Genomic DNA, 19,889 nt, shown 5'->3' on the forward strand with positions numbered 1-19,889 from the left:
CTTGTAAACAACCACAGGAAAAAGTCTGGAAAACCTCCAAAAGCATGGAGGTTAAAGAACACCCTGCTAAAGAATGAGTGGGTCAACCAGGCAGTTAGAGAAGAAATTTAAAAATATATGGAAACAAATAAAAATGAAAATACAACAGTCCAAATGCTTTGGGATGCAGTGAAGGCAGTCCTGAGAGGAAAATACATTGCAATCCAGGCCTATCTCAAGAAACCAGAAAAATCCCAAATACAAAATCTAACAGCACACCTGAAGGAAATAGAAGCAGAACAACAAAGATACCCCAAACCCAGCAGAAGAAGAGAAATAATAAAAATCAGAGCAGAAATAATATAGAATCTAAAAAAATTGTAGAGCAGATCAATGAAACCAAGAGTTGGTTTTTTGAAGAAATAAACAAAGTTGATAAACCTCTAGCCAGGCTTCTCAAAAAGAAAAGGGAGATGACCCAAATAGATAAGATCATGAATGAAAATGGAATTATTACAACCAATCCCTCAGAAATACAAGCAATTATCAGGGAAAAATTATATGCCAACAAACTGGACAACCTGGAAGAAATGGACAAATTCCTAAACACCCACATACTTCCAAAACTCAGGAAGAAATAGAAAGCTTGAACAGACCCATAACCAGTGAAGAAATTGAATCAGTTATCAAAAATCTCCCAACAAATAAGAGTCCAGGACCAGATGGCTTCCCTGGGGAATTCTACCAGACATTTAAAGCAGAGATAATACCTATCCTTCTCAAGCTGTTCCAAAAAATAGAAAGGGAAGGAAAACTTCCAGACTCATTGTATGAAGCCAGCATTACTTTGATTCCTAAACCAGAGTCCCAGCAAAAAAAAGAGAACTACAGGCCAATATCCCTGATGCATATGGATGCAAAAATTCTCAATAAGATACTAGCAAATCGAATTCAACGGCATATAAAAAGAATTATTCACCATGATCAACTGGGATTCATTCCTGGGCTGCAGGGCTGGTTCAACATTCGCAAATCAATCAGCGTGATATATCACATTAATGAAAGAAAAGATAAGAACCATATGATCCTGTCAATCGATGCAGAAAAGGCATTTGACAAAATTCACCATCCTTTCTTAAATTTTTTTTTTTCAAGGTTTATTTATTTTTGGGACAGAGAGAGACAGAGCATGAACGGGGGAGGGGCAGAGAGAGAGGGAGACACAGAATCGGAAACAGGCTCCAGGCTCTGAGCCATCAGCCCATAGCCTGACGCGGGGCTCGAACTCACGGACCGCGAGATGGTGACCTGGCTGAAGTCGGACGCTTAACCGACTGCGCCACCCAGGCGCCCCATCACCATCCTTTCTTAATAAAAACCCTCGAGAAAGTTGGGATAGAAGGAACATACTTAAACATCATAAAAGCCATTTATGAAAAGCCCACAGCTACTATCATCCTCAATGGGGAAAAACTGAGAGCCTTCCCCCTGAGATCAGGAACATGATAGGGGTGTCCACTCTCACCGCTGTTATTTAACATAGTGTTGGAAGTTCTAGCATCAGCAATCAGACAACAAGAGGAAATCAAAGGCATCAAAGTTGGCAAAGATGAAGTCAAGCTTTCATTTTTTGCAGATGACATGATATTATACATGGAAAACCCAATAGACTCCACAAAAAGTCTACTAGAACACATGAATTCAGCAAAGTCGCTGGATACAAAATCAATGTACAGAAATCAGTTGCATTCTTATACACTAATAATGAAGCAACCGAAAGACAAATAAACTGATCCCATTCACAATTGCACCAAGAAGCATAAAATACCTAGGAATAACTCTAACCAAAGATGTAAAAGATCTGTATTCTGAAAACTATAGAAACCTTATGAAGGAAATTAAAGAAGATATAAAGAAATGGAAAAACATTCCGTGTTCATGGATTGGAAGAATAAATATTGTTAAAATGTCGATACTATCCAAAGCTATCTACACATTTAATGCAATCCCAATCAAAATTGCACCAGCATTCTTCTCGAAGCTAGAACAAGCAATCCTAAAATTTGTATGGAACCACAAAAGACCCCAAATAGCCAAAGTAATATTGAAGAAGAAGACCAAAGCAGGAGGCCTCACAATCCCAGACGTTAGCCTCTACTACAAAGCTGACATCATCAAGACAGCATGGTATTGGCACAAAAACAGACACATAGACCAATGGAATAGAATAGAGACTCCAGAATTGGACCCACAAACGTATGGCCAAGTAATCTTTGACAAAGCAGGAAAGAATATCCAATGGAAAAAAGAGTCTCTTTAACAAATGGTGCTGGGAGAACTGGACAGCAACATGCCGAAGAATGAAACTAGACCACTTTCTTACACCATTCACAAAAATAAACTCAAAATGGATAAAGGACCTGAATGTGAGACAGGAAACCATCCAAACCCTAGGGGAGAAAGCAGGAAAAGACCTCTCTGACCTCAGCTGCAGCAATTTCTTACTTGACACATCTCCAAAGTCAAGGGAATTAAAAGCAAAAATGAACTATTGGGACTTTCTCAAGATAAAAAGCATCTGCACTGCAAAGGAAACAACAAAACTAAAAGGCAACCAACGGAATGGGAAAAGATATTTGCAAATGACATATCGGACAAAGGGCTAGTATCCAAAATCTATGAAGAGCTCACCAAACTCCACACCCGAAAAACAAATAATCCAGTGAAGAAATGGGCAGAAATCATGAATAGAACTTCTCTAAAGAAAACATCCGGATGGCCAACAGGCACATGAAAAGATGCTCAACGTCGCTCCTCATCAGGAAAATACAAATCAAAACCACACTCAGATACCACCTTATGCCAGTCAGAGTGGCTAAGATGAACAAATCAGGAGACTATAGATGCTGGAGAGGATGTAGAGAAACGGGAACCCTCTTGCACTGTTGGTGGGAATGCAAACTTGTGCAACCGCTCTGGAAAACAGTGTGGAGGTTCCTCAAAAAATTAAAAATAGATCTACCCTATGACCCAGCAATAGCACCGCTAGGAATTTACCCAAGGGATACAGGAGTGCTGATGCACAGGGGCACTTGTACCCCAATGTTTATAGCAGCACTTTCAACAATAGCCAAACTATGGAAAGAGCCTAGGTGTCCATCAACTGATGAATCGATAAAGAAATTGTGGTTTATATACACAAGGGAATACTACTTGGCAATGAGAAAGAATGAAATATGGCCTTTTGTAGCAACATGGATGGAACTGGAGAGTGTTATGCTAAGTGAAATAAGCTATACAGAGAAAGACAGATACCATATGTTTTCACTCTTATGTGGATCCTGAGAAACTTAACAGAAGACCATGGGGGAGGGGGAAAAAAAGGGTGTTCGAGAAGGAGGGAGCCAAAGCATAAGAGATTCTTAAAAACTGAGAACAATCTGAGGGTTCATGGTTGGTGGGAGGGAGGGGTGGGTAGGGATGGGTATTGAGGAAGACACCTATTGGGATGAGCACTGGGTGTTGTATGGAAACCAATTTGACAATAAATTTAATATTAAAAAAAATGAATAAAGACTTAAGGAACATAATGAAAAACAAAAACAAAAACAAAACTAAACAAAAAAGAAAAGCAGAGGATACCTGTTTCCCAAAAACATGGTTTTAGTTTTCCCCAAAGATAATGATCTCTTAAGACAATGGCATATATCAAGCTGTTCTTTACTTCCAAAAACATCATTATCAGATAATTTTTGTTGAATGTAACTAATAGATACATACTCATATATGCACATAGCTAATCATAAAATTTAATAATCATAATCCTATATTAGGAATTTGGGAAGGGACAACTTATTGCACTGAATTAAATATTCAAATTTTTTGTGATTGAATTTTATGAGTTTTAGGTTAAAATGCTATAATTGAAAACTCTTCTTATTTCAAAGGCAGAAGAGGAGAGAAACTATCATATCTTCTATCAGCTTTGTGCTTCAGCAAATTTACCTGAATTTAAAATGCTGCGATTAGGTATGAATATGGGGTTAAATTTATTGTCCTGGTATTGTTTTCTATTAATTCCCAAGTTCATAAACTTATTTGTTAAAAGGGAGATTATCTCATACTGAAATATTTATGAATAAAACGATAACAAGTCTGTAATTGGCTTCACGATAACCTAGGGATGGAGAAGGGGTGAATTCCTGTGTGAATGAAGCACGATTGGCCATGTGTTGATACCTGTTTGAGTATTGAGTTGGAATCGAACTCCAGACTCTGTACACTTGTCTGTGCTATCAGTGCCTCTACTTTAGAGTGGACATAAAGGTAGAAGTCAAAGCTTTTTCATAGACTGCAAATCTTTTTTTTCCTTAATTACAGGAAATGCAAATAACTTTCATTACACAAAGCAAGGTGGCAGTCCTGTGATTGAAGGAGTTGATGATACCAAGGAGATGGCACATACCAGGCAGGCCTGCACTTTGCTAGGTAATGCAATTTTATTTTTGAGCTCTTGAGAGCAGTATCTCTCTGGTTTAAACAACCTTTGCTTGGAATATTGGCTTTGCTTTGTATTAGGCTGTGAGTGTTGTTGGGAGATTTAACATTCCTTATAAAACACCTTTGGACATCAAATGGGCACAGAGTTTCTTTTTGGGGTGGTGGGAATTATTCTAAAATCAGATTGTAGTAGTGGTTGCACAAGTAATCACTGAATTGCATACTTCAAACTGTGAATTTTATGGTATGTAAATTATCCCTCAATAAAGCTGTTTAAAGAACAAATTGGGGGCATTAAAGTAAGTAGGACGAACTGTAATTCTTTAAATTTTCATAAAATCTGAAACCTAAAGCTGAATGTTATGGTTTCCCGAACAAGCTCACATTTTGTAGGGTTTTTGTTTTTGTTTTTCTGGGGTCTTTTGTGGCTGGGAAATGTGGCGAGCTGGTGTAGTGACAAAATGTTGTATTATATGTAGATTATTCTAACATTTTAAAAATGATTGAGATGTCACTGTCTTGTTTCTGAGATTTAAAAAATGAGGTCTACATGTGAGTAAATTAATCTTTAGAACTCTAATGTACAGCTTTAAGTGGTGGATTATTTATTTTAAAGACCTCAGAATATTAATAACTAAATCATGTGTTGGTATTTTGAGGAATACCATGAGGTGAGCTAATTGATTTAAAAGCATTGTTAATCAGAGTATGGTACAGAACCATAGTGAAGCTTTCAAAAATTCAGAAACTCAAACCTTATCTCAGACCTACTGAATCCGAATCTGTATGTTAACAAGATCCATTGGTGATTCATATGCATATTAAAGTTTGAAAAATACCGCTTTACTTCTAGGGCTGAATATATTTGTAAACAGAAAATGGCAAATTAATAAAAGCCATAATGTAGGTGTTAATGAAAGCATTCATTATGAGATCAACTCTCAATTACCTCGTATATGATTATATACTTGGAAATAATTTTACTACTTTTACTTCCATATAATTATATCTAATGTTTAGGAAATTCTTACCTTATTGAAGAATGAAGCCAGATCAGATAAAAAGCCAAGGGCTGTAACAGCTGTCTCATCCTACCTCCTCCTTCATTTCCTGCTCTAATGCTGCATTTGGATATTCTCTCATCAGGCTGGGAGACAGCACCAACCTGAACACTTCTAATCTTGGGATTTCTTTGACTTATACTTGGTCTGTAGTTAGAAGTAATTAAATAGGGGCGCCTGGGTGGCGCAGTCGGTTAAGCGTCCGACTTCAGCCAGTTCACGGTCTCGCGGTCCGTGAGTTCGAGCCCCACGTCAGGCTCTGGGCTGATGGCTCAGAGCCTGGAGCCTGTTTCCGATTCTGTGTCTCCCTCTCTCTCTGCCCCTCCCCCGTTCATGCTCTGTCTCTCTTTGTCCCAAAAATAAATAAACGTTGAAAAAAAAAAAAAAGAAGTAATTAAATAATATGAATCAAAACAGCCTTATTGGGCTGCAAATTGCATTTGGAGTAGAAAAGATAATAATGTAAATAAAATACTTAATTCCAGTGTATGATGGTGATAATTTGTTTAGCATTTACCACGTGTCCCATAGTGTGTTAAGTATATTACATGACTACTTGAATTTTCTCATTTAATGTTCACAGACACCCTTTGAGATACTCACTACTATTCCCATATCTCAAATGAGAAAACAGAAACATAGAAGGGTGATAGTACCTGCCCATGTGAGATGGCAGGTCAGGAGCAAAGCCAGGCCTTGAGCCCAGTCGTTGCTCCACAGCCTGTGCTCTCAACCATGCTGCTGAACTGTGTTATGTGTTAATGTCAGTAAAGGTGAAAGTGTTGTTAATGACGACATGTTACTATCTGCACATCTGGCAATATTCAAGAGTTAAAAATAGGCTTAAAATTGTCTGTTGTAATGGTTTGTAATCACTTGTTCATTTACTCTGCTGTTTCAGGAATTAGTGAGTCTTATCAGATGGGAATTTTCCGAATACTTGCTGGCATCCTTCACTTAGGCAATGTTGCATTTACATCTCGGGATTCAGACAGCTGCACAATACCTGTAAGTTCAGAATATGCTTAGTGTGGTAGCGGTTTATTTGTGTTTCAGTTTTGTTGATTCTTTATGGAAGCAGTATATTTGAAGTATCTCTATTAATATTACCAGAGAGATAATTATTAGAAGGATAAATTACTCCAAGTAGAATCTGGAACTGAAAATAAAGAAATATGGATGCTAATCCCTGGTGCACAGTGATTGTGTGTGTTAGGGATAGGAAAGAGAGAACTTGAATACATTTCTGGCCCATATGAACAGAGGTGGGAAGTATTAGATGTGAAAGTTGGATTGGGGCCATCTAGAGAGAAGGGTTTATTTGGCCTATGGCACAAGTACCAATAATTGAAAATTTTGTGTCTTCAGCTGTGGAATTGTAATATGGTTTAAAAGTTATTGAGGAAACTATTAGTAGTAGTTACTCCTGGGAAAATGAACTAGATGGATGGGGGATAGGGTGTCTTCACGAGGATTTGCATATTCTTCCCCACATAGTGATAACTGCATCTGAGAATTAAAACCCAATTCCATATGTGAAAACAGTTGTTTAAATTGTAACAAAATCTGACAGTCTGATTATCCTCATTGGGCATTTATGATTTGTAGTATTTGCTGATCACCACCATCAAATCTTTCTCTCTCTCTCTCTCTCACACACACACGCTATATTTTTAGGTGTTTTTTAATTTTATTAAAATGGAGGGAGTTTTGATATAATTAATTCTTATTTCATCCTGCTTTCTCAAGATTGTGATAGGAAACAATGTTAAGATTTATGTTTCACTGTTTAGATACCCAAGTTGATATTAGCAAAACTATGTGTAAATTAATTCATGTGATTTAGACTTTAGTTTTGAAATGTATGTTTCAGTGTCTCTGCCTAGATCCGATCCCAGCTTTACTGTTTACTCACACTAGATTTTTTGGTGAGTTACTTAGCTTCTCTGAGCCGTTGTTGCCTCATCTGTAAAATGAGACATTCTTTTCCAGCGATTTTTGACTAGGTACTCTGATTGATCTTCATACTGGATAAATTATGTGCATATTTTTTAAAGATTTCATTTTTAAGTGGTCTCTACACCCAGTGTGGGGCTTGAACTCACAACCCCTAGCCAGATCAGGGATTTCATGCTCCATTGACTAAGCCAGCCAGGATAAATTATATATTTTTTGAAAATTTAGTAAATATGTAAAAACTACTCAGATGTCAGAAATTAAGTGAAAATAGGAACTATGAGAAAGGCGAACCCTGAAGTTAGGACTCTCCATAAGGTATTTGCTGAACCCAGGGACCTTGAGCTTTTGTTTTCGTAGCCAAGTTGAGTTCAGAAGACAAAACACAAAGACTAGGACTCATATAAACAGGGAACTCCTGCCTAAAGCTGAGACCCTAAATGAGAAACTAGTAATAAGCTTGCCCACCACCTATTCCAAGAGTACAAAGAAAAGGTAACTGGTTTGAGCAAGGCTTGGTGCTAAGTGAAGAAGGAGAAATAGTTCCCTAAAGATTTGCAACAATGAACTGACCTTCACACTTCCTCCCAGACTGATTTTGTAATTCCTAGATGGTTCCAGAAAGCTAAATACAGAAAACTTAGCTTAAATTGGTCCTGGACTGATGGTGCCTTAGATGACTGACAGAAGCACATGCAAGTCTACTTTGGATGATCCACCTTCAAACCAGGCCTCAGTGGAGTCCCCTGAGAAAAGTTACAAGAAATATTGGCTCACAGTCAAAAATCACAAATTCCACAAGGAAACAAAATAGGAGGAGCTAGGTGAAACAACAGATAAGAGTCAGACCTATTTGGAATGCTGAAAGTAATTAATAGCAAACTTGACACAACTGAGGAGAGAACTGATGAGCTAGAAGAGACATGTAAAGAAATTTTCCAGAATGCATGACAGGACTCAGAGATGGAGCACTTAAAACAGGAGAGATGAAGGATAGAGTATTAAAATCTAATTTTAATCCAATGAGAGTTCCTAGAGGAAAAAAAAAGAATGAGGCAGATATAATACTTGAAGAGGTAATTACTAATAAGTTTCAGAAATTGTGAAAATGACACTAAACCTCAGATTTGGAAAGTCTAAAAAAATCCCAATCAGAATAAATAAAAAGAAAGTCACCCCTAGGCTCTCCATAATGACACCAAAGGCAGAGAGAAAAATCTTTTCTTTTTAAATTTTTCAGTGTTTATTTCTTTTTGAGAGAGAGAGAGAGAGAGAGAGAGAGCGCACAAGTGGAGGAGGGGCAGAGAGAGAGGGAGTAAGAATCCGAAGCAGACTCCAGGGTCAGAGCTGTCAGCACAGAGCCCAGTGTGGGGCTCGAACCCATGAACTGTGAGATCATGACCTGAGCCAAAGTCGGACCCTTAACCGACTGAGCCACCCAGGTGCCCCAAGAAAAATCTTAAAATAGGAAGAGATAAGACATACTACTTTTGAAGAAATAGCAGTTAAACCCATAGCTCGCTTCTTAACTAGAGCAATAAGAGCCAGAAAACAGTGTTACTGTCTTCAATGTTCTAGAGTAACTATTAACTTAATTTGTGTATCCAGTAAAAATATCTTTCCAGGATGATGGAAAAAAAGAAGTATTTTCGGACAAATAGAAATTGGGAGATTTTATTACCAACAGGGTATTCACTAAAGGAAATATTGAAGGATGTGGTTTAAGCAGAAGGAAAGTGATCCCAAGTAGAAGATCTAAAGTCAGAGAATAAATATTGGATCAATAAACTAGAAAAGCATGTGCAAATGTAGGTAAAATTTCATTAATTAAACAGTAATAATAATGAATAGTGTATTGGGCTGGAAAAGACAGAATTCCCCACAAAATACTTACTGGTTACAAAGGGAATGATAGCTCTCTTTACAGTGGAGAAACTTGGCAGACATTTCCTTAATCTCCTGACCACAGTTGACAAGGCCAGTAATGAGACCAAACAACATCATTTAACTTATTTTTTTTTATTCTTTTTGTTGTTGTCATTTGCTTTTAAAAATCCTCTAAAGGTATTTCTTTATTTCTCTGGTTTGTAGTTTATAGTGAACATGTTTTTAAGTTTTTTATCTTAATCCCAGTATAGTTAACATACAGTTTTATGGGGCGCCTGGGTGGCGCAGTCGGTTAGGCGTCCGACTTCAGCCAGGTCACGATCTCGCGGTCCGTGAGTTCGAGCCCCGCGTCGGGCTCTGGGCTGATGGCTCAGAGCCTGGAGCCTGTTTCCGATTCTGTGTCTCCCTCTCTCTCTGCACCTCCCCCATTCATGCTGTGTCTCTCTCTGTCCCAAAAATAAATAAACGTTGAAAAAAAAAAAATTAAAAAAAAAAAAAAACATACAGTTTTATATTAGTTTCAGGTATACAATATAGTGATTCAACACCTTCATATGACACCTAGTGCTCATCACAAGTGCACTCCTTAACTCCCATCACTTATTTCACCCATCCCCCCATCCACCTCCCCTCTGATAATCAGTTTGTTCTGGCTTGTTTCTGTCTCTCTTTTTTTCCTTTATTTGTTGTTTCTTAAATTCCACATAGGAGTAAAATCATGTGGTATTTGTCTTTTTCTGACTGACTTATTTTGCTTAGTGTTACACTCTGTAGCTCCATCCATGTTGTTGCAAATTGCAAGATTTCATTCTTTTTCATGGCTGAATAATATTGTGTGTGTGTGTGTGTGTGTGTGTGTGTGTGTGTGTGTGTGGCACATGTTCCTTATCCGTTCATTAGTTGATGGACACTTGGGCTGTTTGCATAGTTTTGGTATTGTAAATAATACTGCAGTAGACATAGAGGTGCATGTATCCCTTCAAATTAGTGTTTTTGTATTTTTTTGGTAAATAGTAGTGCAATTGCTTGATCATAGGGTAGTTCTATTTTTAACTATTGAGGAACCTCAATACTGTCTTCCACAGTGGCTGCACCAGTTTGTATTCCTACCAGCAATGCATAAGGGTTCATTTTTCTCCACTCCTTGCCAACACTTGTTTCTTCTGTTTTTGATTTATAGCCATTCTGACAGGTATGAGGTGATATCTCATTATAGTTTTGATTTGCATTTCCCTACTGATGAGTGATAATGAACATCTTTTCATGTGCCTATTGGCCATCTGGATGTCTTCTTTGGAAAAATGTCTGTTCAGTATCATATAACTTCTGATATGGTGCACTGAGAGGGTAACATCACTTCTCTGGTATTCCTGCCAAGAAGGCATGACCCAAATCTAATCATGAGGCAGCATCATACAGACCCACATTGAGGGATATACTATTCAAAAATGTCAAGGTCACAAATGAAAGACAAAAAAAAGAACAAAGTCCTGTTCAGATTAAAGGAGGCTAATGAAACGTGGCAACCAAATTCAGTGTATGAACTTAGACTGGATCTTAGACTATAAAAATATCTCTCCCACCCCTGCATAGAGATTGATTAGATCAATCAGGGAGAAATGAATTAGATCTATAGGTTAGATAATAGGGTTCCATCATTGCTAATTTTCAAATTTTTTTCATGATACCATAGTTATATAAGATAATATCTTTGGTTTTTAGGAAATGCATACTGAAATATTTAGTACTAAAATAGCATCATGGTTGCAACTTGCTCTCAAAGGTTCTGAAAAATTAATGTGTATGTACATGTATATAAGAGAGGATGATACAAATGTGGTAAAATGTTACTGTTTAGGGAATCTGGGTGAAGGTAATTCTTCGTACCACTGGTAACTTTTCTGTTAGTCTAAAATTAGTTCAGAACAGGGGGATGGGCACTGAGGAGGGCACTTGTTGGGATGAGCACTGGGTGTTGTATGGAAACCAATTTGACAATAAATTATATTAGAAAAGTAAAAAATAAAACTAGGAATCCAGGAATAAAATAAATAAATTAAAATAAATAAAACCAGTTCAGAACAAAAAGTTAAAAAAATAAAAGGAATCACCAGCCCCTGCTCCCCTCCAAAACCTACAACTAGAGTGCTAGATAACAATAACTGGTTTAAGAATTCAGCTATATACTTTTGAAATGAGCATTCCTGAAACATAAAGGTACAGAAAGTTTAAGAATTAAAAGTTTAGAAAAGACACGCCATAATAACTAGGGAAAAATGGCAGAGCCTGTATCAATATTGGACAAAATAGACTTTGTCCAAAAGCACTAGAGATAGAGTACTATGTAACGATAGAGATTTTATTCAACAGCAAGATGTAATGGTTCCAAACTTACATGTACTTAAAGGCACAGCCTTAAAATATGTAAAGCAAAAATCAACAGAAACCACAAGAAGAAATAGACATATCTATCATAGTGATAGATTTTTGACTTCTCTCAATTATTAGAGAAGACAAAGAGAAGAGACAGATGAAGAAGGCCAAAAATTAGTAAAGTTACAGAAAATTTGAACAAAGCAGTTTATAGCCTTGATCTAATATTATGGTATAGAATATGTTTAGATAGTACTGATCCAATTCTAAATGTTGTCAAATCATTCATATTTATATGAATGAAATTAGCTGCTTAGTTAAGGGAGTTGTAGCATGCTGTTGGTAATGGTGCTAATTTGTATATGAATTGATGGCTTGGGAGGAGGGAGATGAAAGATGGAAAGGACTGCTTCAGTGGGAAGGGTCAGGAGGTGAGGGTGTCAGGACACCCAGGTTCTTTTTTTTTTTTTTTTTTTCAATATATGAAGTTTATTGTCAAATTGGTTTCCATACGGCACCCAGTGCTCATCCCAAAAGGTGCCCTCCTCAATACCCATCACCCACGCACCCCTCCCTCCCACCCCCATCAACCCTCAGTTTGTTCTCAGTTTTTAAGAGTCTCTTATGCTTTGGCTCTCTTCCACTCTAACCTCTTTTTTTTTTTTTTCCTTCCACTCCCCCATGGGTTTCTGTTAAGTTTCTCAGGATCCACATAAGAGTGAAACCATATGGTATCTGTCTTTCTCTGTATGGCTTATTTCACTTAGCATCACACTCTCCAGTTCCATCCACGTTGCTGCAAAGGGCCATATTTCATTCTTTCTCATTGCCACGTAGTACTCCATTGTGTATATAAACCACAATTTCTTTATCCATTCCTCAGTTGATGGACATTTAGGCTCTTTCCATAATTTGGCTATTGTTGAGAGTGCTGCTATAAACATTGGGGTACAAGTGTCCCTATGCATCAGTACTCCTGTATCCCTTGGGTAAATTCCTAGCAGTGCTATTGCTGGGTCATAGGGTAGGTCTATTTTTAATTTTTTGAGGAACCTCCACACTGTTTTCCAGAGTGGCTGCACCAATTTGCATTCCTACCAACAGTGCAAGAGGGTTCAGGACACCCAGGTTCTAATAACAACCCTGTTATAAATTGGCCACCCGATGTTTGACAAGCTGTCCTCTTGGATTTCAGTTAAAAGATAGCAATGTTCATCCTGCTTATTCTCCAAGAATGTCATCGGATTCAGTTGAAACATGCTAGTGAAGATGTTAAAAAATATAATGCACTCATAAGGATTACATTAAACAAGTATTTATTGAATGTCTACTCAATGCAAGGCCTACAGAAGACATTGTAGGGGATAGGGATATGTAAGTCATTAAAGAGATTCCAGTCTGAGAAGTCATGAAGTTACCTGTTTCAAACCCTTCAATAGTTTCCCTTTGCTCTCAGGATAAAGACCAGCCATGGTGTAGCCTCTGCCTGTCTCTCTGGTTTCAACTCAGACATTTTCTCCCTCATTCAGCTTCAGTCTCTCATACTGCTAGTTTCTCTCCAACCACAGGATTTGTATACCAGCTGTTCCCTCAGCTTGAAGACCCTTTCTTCACCCTTTCACTGAGTCACTGCCTTCCTTCCCATCCTTCAGATCTCAACTCTGTTTCTTAAGGCAACGGGCCCCTGCCTCTTGAATAGGGCATGCTCTTTTTGCATGGAATCATAGTATAGTGCCCTTGTTCTTTGCAGTGATTTTATGTTTTAGGGAGCAATCATTTGATTAATATCCATATCCCTTAGTGACTGACAATAGGGGCCATGTCTGGTTTTATTTACTGGCATATCATCGGCACTCAGTAAATATTTGTTGACAGGCTGACAGATCTTCTGATCAACTGACTGAATGAAGGTGCCTGAAGACAGTTACAAACAAATGCTGTGAAGAGACAAAGGAAGAGATAGTTTGTGAAATGAGCCCTAAAATAGACTATAAAATGCTGCCTAGATGCTGGTTTGATTGATGATTGTGATTATCACTGATCAGCTTCAAGTGATCTGGACATTCATAACAAAGAAGTTGCTGGGATTTTTTTTTTTTTTTGTGGTTCTTTTTTGTTTGTTTTTTGTTTTGTTTTGTTTTACCTCATTTTAGTGTTTTCTAGTAAATTCTATTGGAAATAACCCACTCTCTTTTGTCAGCCCAAGCATGAACCTCTCAGCATCTTCTGTGACCTTATGGGTGTGGACTATGAAGAGATGTGTCACTGGCTCTGCCATCGGAAACTGGCTACCACCACGGAGACATACATCAAACCCATATCCAAGCTGCAGGCCACAAATGCCCGTGATGCTTTGGCCAAGCACATTTATGCCAAGCTCTTTAACTGGATTGTAGATCATGTCAATCAAGCCCTCCATTCTGCTGTCAAACAGCACTCTTTTATTGGAGTGCTGGACATATATGGGTAAGTATATTTGGCTTAGCGGTCTGCCACAGACATTTCTTTCTAGAGATTACCTAGTAACTCTAAGTGGCTATTAGATTCTGTCTCCTACTGGTAAGGAGAAAAGAACATTAGAAGAGCATTTCTAAAAATCTTATTTCATTTGGTAATTTGCCTTCTCTGAGTACCGTCTTTTAACTGTTAAAACCTTTCCTGTATACTTGTGCTTTTTGATGCCTAATATTTTTATTATCTTGTGTAGTTTTGCAAAAGAACCTATGAGATCTCTATTCCCATTTCCCCTTTCTTATGTGAGTGTGAATCTGTAAAGTGACAGGAGCAATTGCTTTGTCATAATTCTGATTGTTCCCCCACTTGGGGATGAATTAGCCCTCAAAAACTCAAACTGTTGAACACCTCTGCATGCTGGACCCTTTAAAAAAAATCTCTCTGCTACATGGCTGATGCCTGTCTGCCAGGTACAGAGTCCATATTACTGACTTATAGATCTTTATCTTCATTGATGTGGAAAGAAAGTTTTACAATGTTAGAAAATTTCCCATTTCTTTCTTGCTAATGTGTATATTTTAAATAGTTTAAAAAACTATTTGTTTCTTTTTCTCTCTTCACACAATATTTTTGGTTTTACAGATTCGAAACATTTGAAATAAATAGTTTTGAACAGTTTTGCATAAATTATGCAAATGAAAAACTACAGCAACAATTCAATATGGTAATAATTTTCTTTTTTAACTAATATTCTACTATAAATTATTCTTTTGAATTTTACTCTGTCTTTAAAGTCTGGTTTCTCAAGTGAAGTTGTAAATTACAGTTATTATCTGGGGTTTAGAACAGCTGAGCTGATGAGGAACTTATGATTAATAAGTAAGTGCAACACCAGAAATATGTTTATGGCCCAGATAGGATTCAAGGTGATCTTTATACTATAGTCTGAGTGTAGTGAAAATTTGGTCAAAATAAATTGAGTGAGGTATGCAGGAAGTATGTTAGGTAGTAACATAGGCAGTATGACGTTCTGAGCCCAGGATATCCTTCAGTGTGTTGTTCCTATGGAGTTAGGACTATCTTAACTCTTACTTGCTGTATCAGCAAAATGCTAGAATAAAAAATCAGAATACATTCTCTTTTGTACATATTTTTTTATATATGCTGTTTTACGTATTCTCTTCAGCAGTCTGAGACATTCACCAGGACAATGGCAATGGGAATATTTTGAGAGAGGCTCTTGTGGAGTAGTAATGTCAAATATCTTCAAGGATTTTCATGGTATTGGGGGATTTCAAGGTATTTAAAAATGAGGGACGGTAGATTATAATAGTGAAGAGCAAAAAGTAGACCCCCAAAAGTAAACTGCTTGCATTGGAATCCCATTCTCTGTTGATTACTCAAGGGACCTTGGGCAGGTTAATTGACCTTCCTGGGCCTTAGTCTTCTCATATATATAATGGGGATGATGATCATACTTACTATCATGGTTGTATAGATTAAATGAGTTAGAATATGTAAAGTGCTAAGCAGATGCAAGGCACAGTTCTAAGTGCAAGATTAGGGATGGTTATTAGTACTGATGAAAGAGGATATTAAAAATGAGCCACCTATAGACATTGAAGATGGGAAAGAAGAGAGCTGAATGACAGGAAAAGAGCCTTTAGTATCCTTATCTTATAGAGAGGTCAAGTGGTATGGTCTATAGTTGATGAGGACAAAAAAATAGAAGTTTAAAGGTATTATTTTAAATTACAAAATTAATAAAAATCAAAAGAAGATCTAAAGGTAGTAATATTTGGAGGACAGGAGAGGAGCAGTGGAGAGGTGATATATATGAATTTAGCCTCATCTGTCTCATCAAGAGATCAGTAGATGATTTTTCCAATGAATAAATAAAAAAAATAGCAGATAAACATATTCTTTAGAGGTTAAGTACCAGAAGAAACAACTAAGGTGTTGTCGAGTCACTTGATTCTTGTGCCAGATGCACCAAAGAATTAGAGACCTGAGACCAGAATGGGGAGGTAGAGTTTATTGAGTAGATAAGTACAGTACACTTTGAAGAGAGAAAGTGGGCCACTGCCAGAGCAACAGTAGCAATGGCCCTGACAAGCTCCAGCTGCATCCTTTTAAGTCTGCCTTGTGTACATGTAAATTTGACTTTGACGTTTTTGATGGACAACCGGTGGTTTATATAACATTCTGGCATCTGCGCATGTGTCTACCCATGATGCCTTCTAATTTTTTCTGTATTATATATTTATTAGTTTCCAATGGGCTTTGTTGTGACTTTGTGTAACCTAAGGGCAAGTTGCATCTTTTGTGTGCATGCTCCGTTCTTGAAAGTCCCCTTGTGGCTTTTGAGCCCGCTCTGTGGCTAGGACTTTCCTGTTCTGTTACCCCTTAGAGGTGCTCTGAAGGTAGCTCTTAACCCTCTGACGTGGCTCTGAGCCTGTGGCTAGCATCTGCTATATTTCTTCTCACTCATGCCTGCCTAACTGCTTAACAAAAGGAGTTAAAAATGGTTTTCTCCAGAGAGTGAGACTGAGTTGGGGAGGGATGGGACAAGGGATTGTTGCTTGTTATCGCCAAACCTTTAGAATGTTTGATTTTTTAAAAAAATAGTGCATATGCTCTGATAAAAATTTGGACCATCTTTATTTAGCAAATTAAGCTACTTGGCACAAGGAAATAATGCAGAAGTGATCTTCAAACCTTAGGCTATGACTATTTCCATAAGAATATAATTGGTGCGTTTTTCATCTCTGCATAAGGATCATTAATAAAAACCTATCAGAGACTAATTATTCTGAGTTTCTTCATACTTTGTTTTGTTTTGTTTTGTTTTGTTTTGTTGTTTTAGTTTCTTAATACTTTAATCAGAGTCACAGCCTCTGCTCTTTCCTGGTATGTTTTGGCACAACGTGACTAGAAATACAAAGAACCAACACCGGCCTTCGTTAGGGACTGGCTAGTCTATTTCTCAAGGATGCCCTGTCTCTCTCTGCATGTGTGTTTCTGATTCTCTTGTTTCTCTTTCTCTTTCCCTCTGTCTCTATTGATCTGTCTCTCCTTCTTCTCTCTCTGTTTCTCTCCCTCCCTCTCTCTCTCTCTGTCTCTCTCTCTCTCTCATACACACACACACACCCCATACTGCATCTTAGCTTCTCTCTGCACAGCTGCTCCACTCCCTCTTACTATCAGATGGCATATTCTTCCCTTCTGTTCTGTATATATTTCCTCCCCACTTACTTCGAGCTTCCTGTGAATCTACCAGTGGTTGTATTGCTCCTCTCATCCTCTTAACTCGCTTAGTTCCCATTCATCTTGACTTCTTTCAGCCTCAGCTTACACTGTTAATTGCCTGCTTCCCAATTCTTAACAGCTGAGGAAGAGATTCTGATTAACTTTGTTCATTTCTTCTTCAGAGATCTCTAGCAATTAACCAGCTGTGACTAGGAACTTGGGGTCTCACAGTGAAGAACTTGTCTGCTTTGGGCCACTCCCTTGGCAGGGATTATGGGTGGGGCACTGGGTGTGAGAAAGACAGTGTTTGGCATGTTTAGTGCTTGGAGGCATTACTTTCTGACCAAGGATCTCTCGCCATGTTGAACCTCATGCCAACATTATCTTTTTGACAACTAAGTATCTAAAATTTTTGAGGCCTCATGGACTTTTCCAAATTAGGCAGAGAGATATGGAAGAGAAACCAGCTCTATTTAAAATCTGGAGCACTGTTTCTGTTGTCATTGTGGAGACTGCATATACATTATTGAATTAAAAAAAGACATGGCTCATTGTTTTGGGAAATATTGGTACCATCAGTCAAGGTATCCTGCTGACACCTGGTGCCCCATTTGCCTTCTCATTCATCAAAAGAACAGAAGAAATTTACTTTCTGATTAACATGACATAAATATTCCTATGGATGTTTGTTTTTTTAATTACTAAAGCTTATTGCAGCTGGTAAATGCTGCAGGTGAGCCAGGAAGGGCATTATAACAAGTACAGAATAAAGTGAAAAAATTCCAGGTGCATAAGGAGAATATGTTTGAGAAATCAGAGTGACACCTAAGTTTCATGGGGTTTGGGGTCCTAGAAAATATGTTGTATGGACATAGCCACAGAGGGCTATTCTTCCCAGAAAAAAACATCAAGATGTATGAGAGAACAAGGGACACAAAAGAGACAAAGGAAAGCAGAAACCCCCAACAACGAATGAGTCAAGGCCATTAACATCTTAGAAAGACTAGAAGTTGTGGGTTGCTGCATTGGGCAGCCCGAAGCAAGAACTGTACCAGTGGTTGGCTTGCCCTTCTGCCTAGACTAACTTAACTACCATTCATCTGCAGAGCTCATGTCACACAGCAGCTTTTCCTCAGGAAAGCATTCCCTCCCCTCTCCTGTGTTCCCCCCACCCCCACCCCATGTCCAAACTAGATGAGGACTCTTGCTTCCTTATTTTGAATTATTTTCCTTTGTAACACTACAGTTTTTGATCCCATGTGATTATTTGATTTCTGTCTGATTTTCCACTAGTCTGCAAACTCTGTGAGGGCAGAACCCATGTCTACTTTGTTAGTGGTGTGTGGTAATTGCACATAGAGAAGGTGGATACTTATTTTTGTCTGAATGAGTGAGTGAAGATAAGCAGTGGTGAGGTTGGTGGCCAATGCCTTTAGCAGAAACAGTGGTACCTTGCTACTTGTTGCAGCTGCTTGCAGCAGTGGATGTAGAATCTAGAAAAGTGAGCTGTAGATGCCCTGATGTGGAAAATAATGGAGGCAGACACAAAAGACTGTTAGCTAATTCTGAGGCACATGAACTTCAATATCACCGTCCCTTAAGAGCATTACTTCCCCATGCTGTAAGCATCGCCCAGTGTGGTTTAGTAGTCTAAGGGGCATCTGCTCTGCATGGTTGTTCAAGCCAGCTACGGCATTGTTAGACGCACTGTGCAATAATTTGAGGCCAAAAAGTGTATTGTGCAGTGTTGGATGTATACATATAAAAAATAAATTAAAAAGACTGCTACATTTGTCAGCTATTTAACACATCCACATATCTAGATTTACTTGTTCACCAAGAATCGTTTACAGCTGAAATTTTACTGTCTCTCATTTTTATTTGCTTCTTATTATTGTTCTCTGTGTGTAAATCATGTTTCTCCCATGAAATTATTATTGTTGGAAGCCATGGACTATCTCAAATTGTCAGATTTCCTCTTAGAGTGTTTTCTATAAATGTTTTTTCTTGACTAACATTATTTATAATGATTCGGTAATACCAGTTTTTCTTTTTCATTTCAGCATGTCTTCAAATTAGAACAAGAAGAATATATGAAGGAACAAATTCCATGGACACTCATAGATTTTTATGATAATCAGCCTTGCATTAATCTTATAGAATCTAAACTAGGTATTCTAGATTTGCTGGATGAGGAATGCAAGGTAAATATGGTTTTCTGATGTACCCAGTCTATCAGAAGAGGTATGTCTTTGAAGTTAAATGAGTTTAAGCAGAGATTCATTAGTATACCATGAGGTGCCACCGTGGCAAGTGGGGAAGGGGGGTGTCACCCTAGCTTGCATTTTGAAGAGTCACTAGGCCCAAATGGTTCTAACTACAATTGAAACTTGGAGAATTTCCTTTCTCTTTTCAGCTGCTTCTAAGTTG

At 37.9% G+C, this 19,889-nt stretch overlaps 1 protein-coding gene across 13 annotated transcripts in view; it reads left to right on the forward strand.

The window, feature by feature from the left end:
• MYO5A (myosin VA) overlaps window positions 1-19,889 on the forward strand; it is a 196,014-nt gene that overhangs the window by 97,812 nt on the left and 78,313 nt on the right. For all 13 annotated transcript variants that reach the window (XM_045449710.1, XM_045449708.1, XM_045449707.1 and 10 more), the window contains exons 7-12: window positions 3,927-4,008; window positions 4,360-4,467; window positions 6,442-6,548; window positions 13,957-14,222; window positions 14,853-14,934; window positions 19,523-19,663. In XM_045449710.1, coding sequence (XP_045305666.1) covers window positions 3,927-4,008; window positions 4,360-4,467; window positions 6,442-6,548; window positions 13,957-14,222; window positions 14,853-14,934; window positions 19,523-19,663 — 786 coding nt within the window. The remainder of the gene's footprint in view (window positions 1-3,926; window positions 4,009-4,359; window positions 4,468-6,441; window positions 6,549-13,956; window positions 14,223-14,852; window positions 14,935-19,522; window positions 19,664-19,889) is intronic.

The sequence above is a fragment of the Leopardus geoffroyi genome, chromosome B3, assembly GCF_018350155.1.
Source record: "Leopardus geoffroyi isolate Oge1 chromosome B3, O.geoffroyi_Oge1_pat1.0, whole genome shotgun sequence".
Lineage (NCBI taxonomy): Eukaryota > Metazoa > Chordata > Mammalia > Carnivora > Felidae > Leopardus > Leopardus geoffroyi.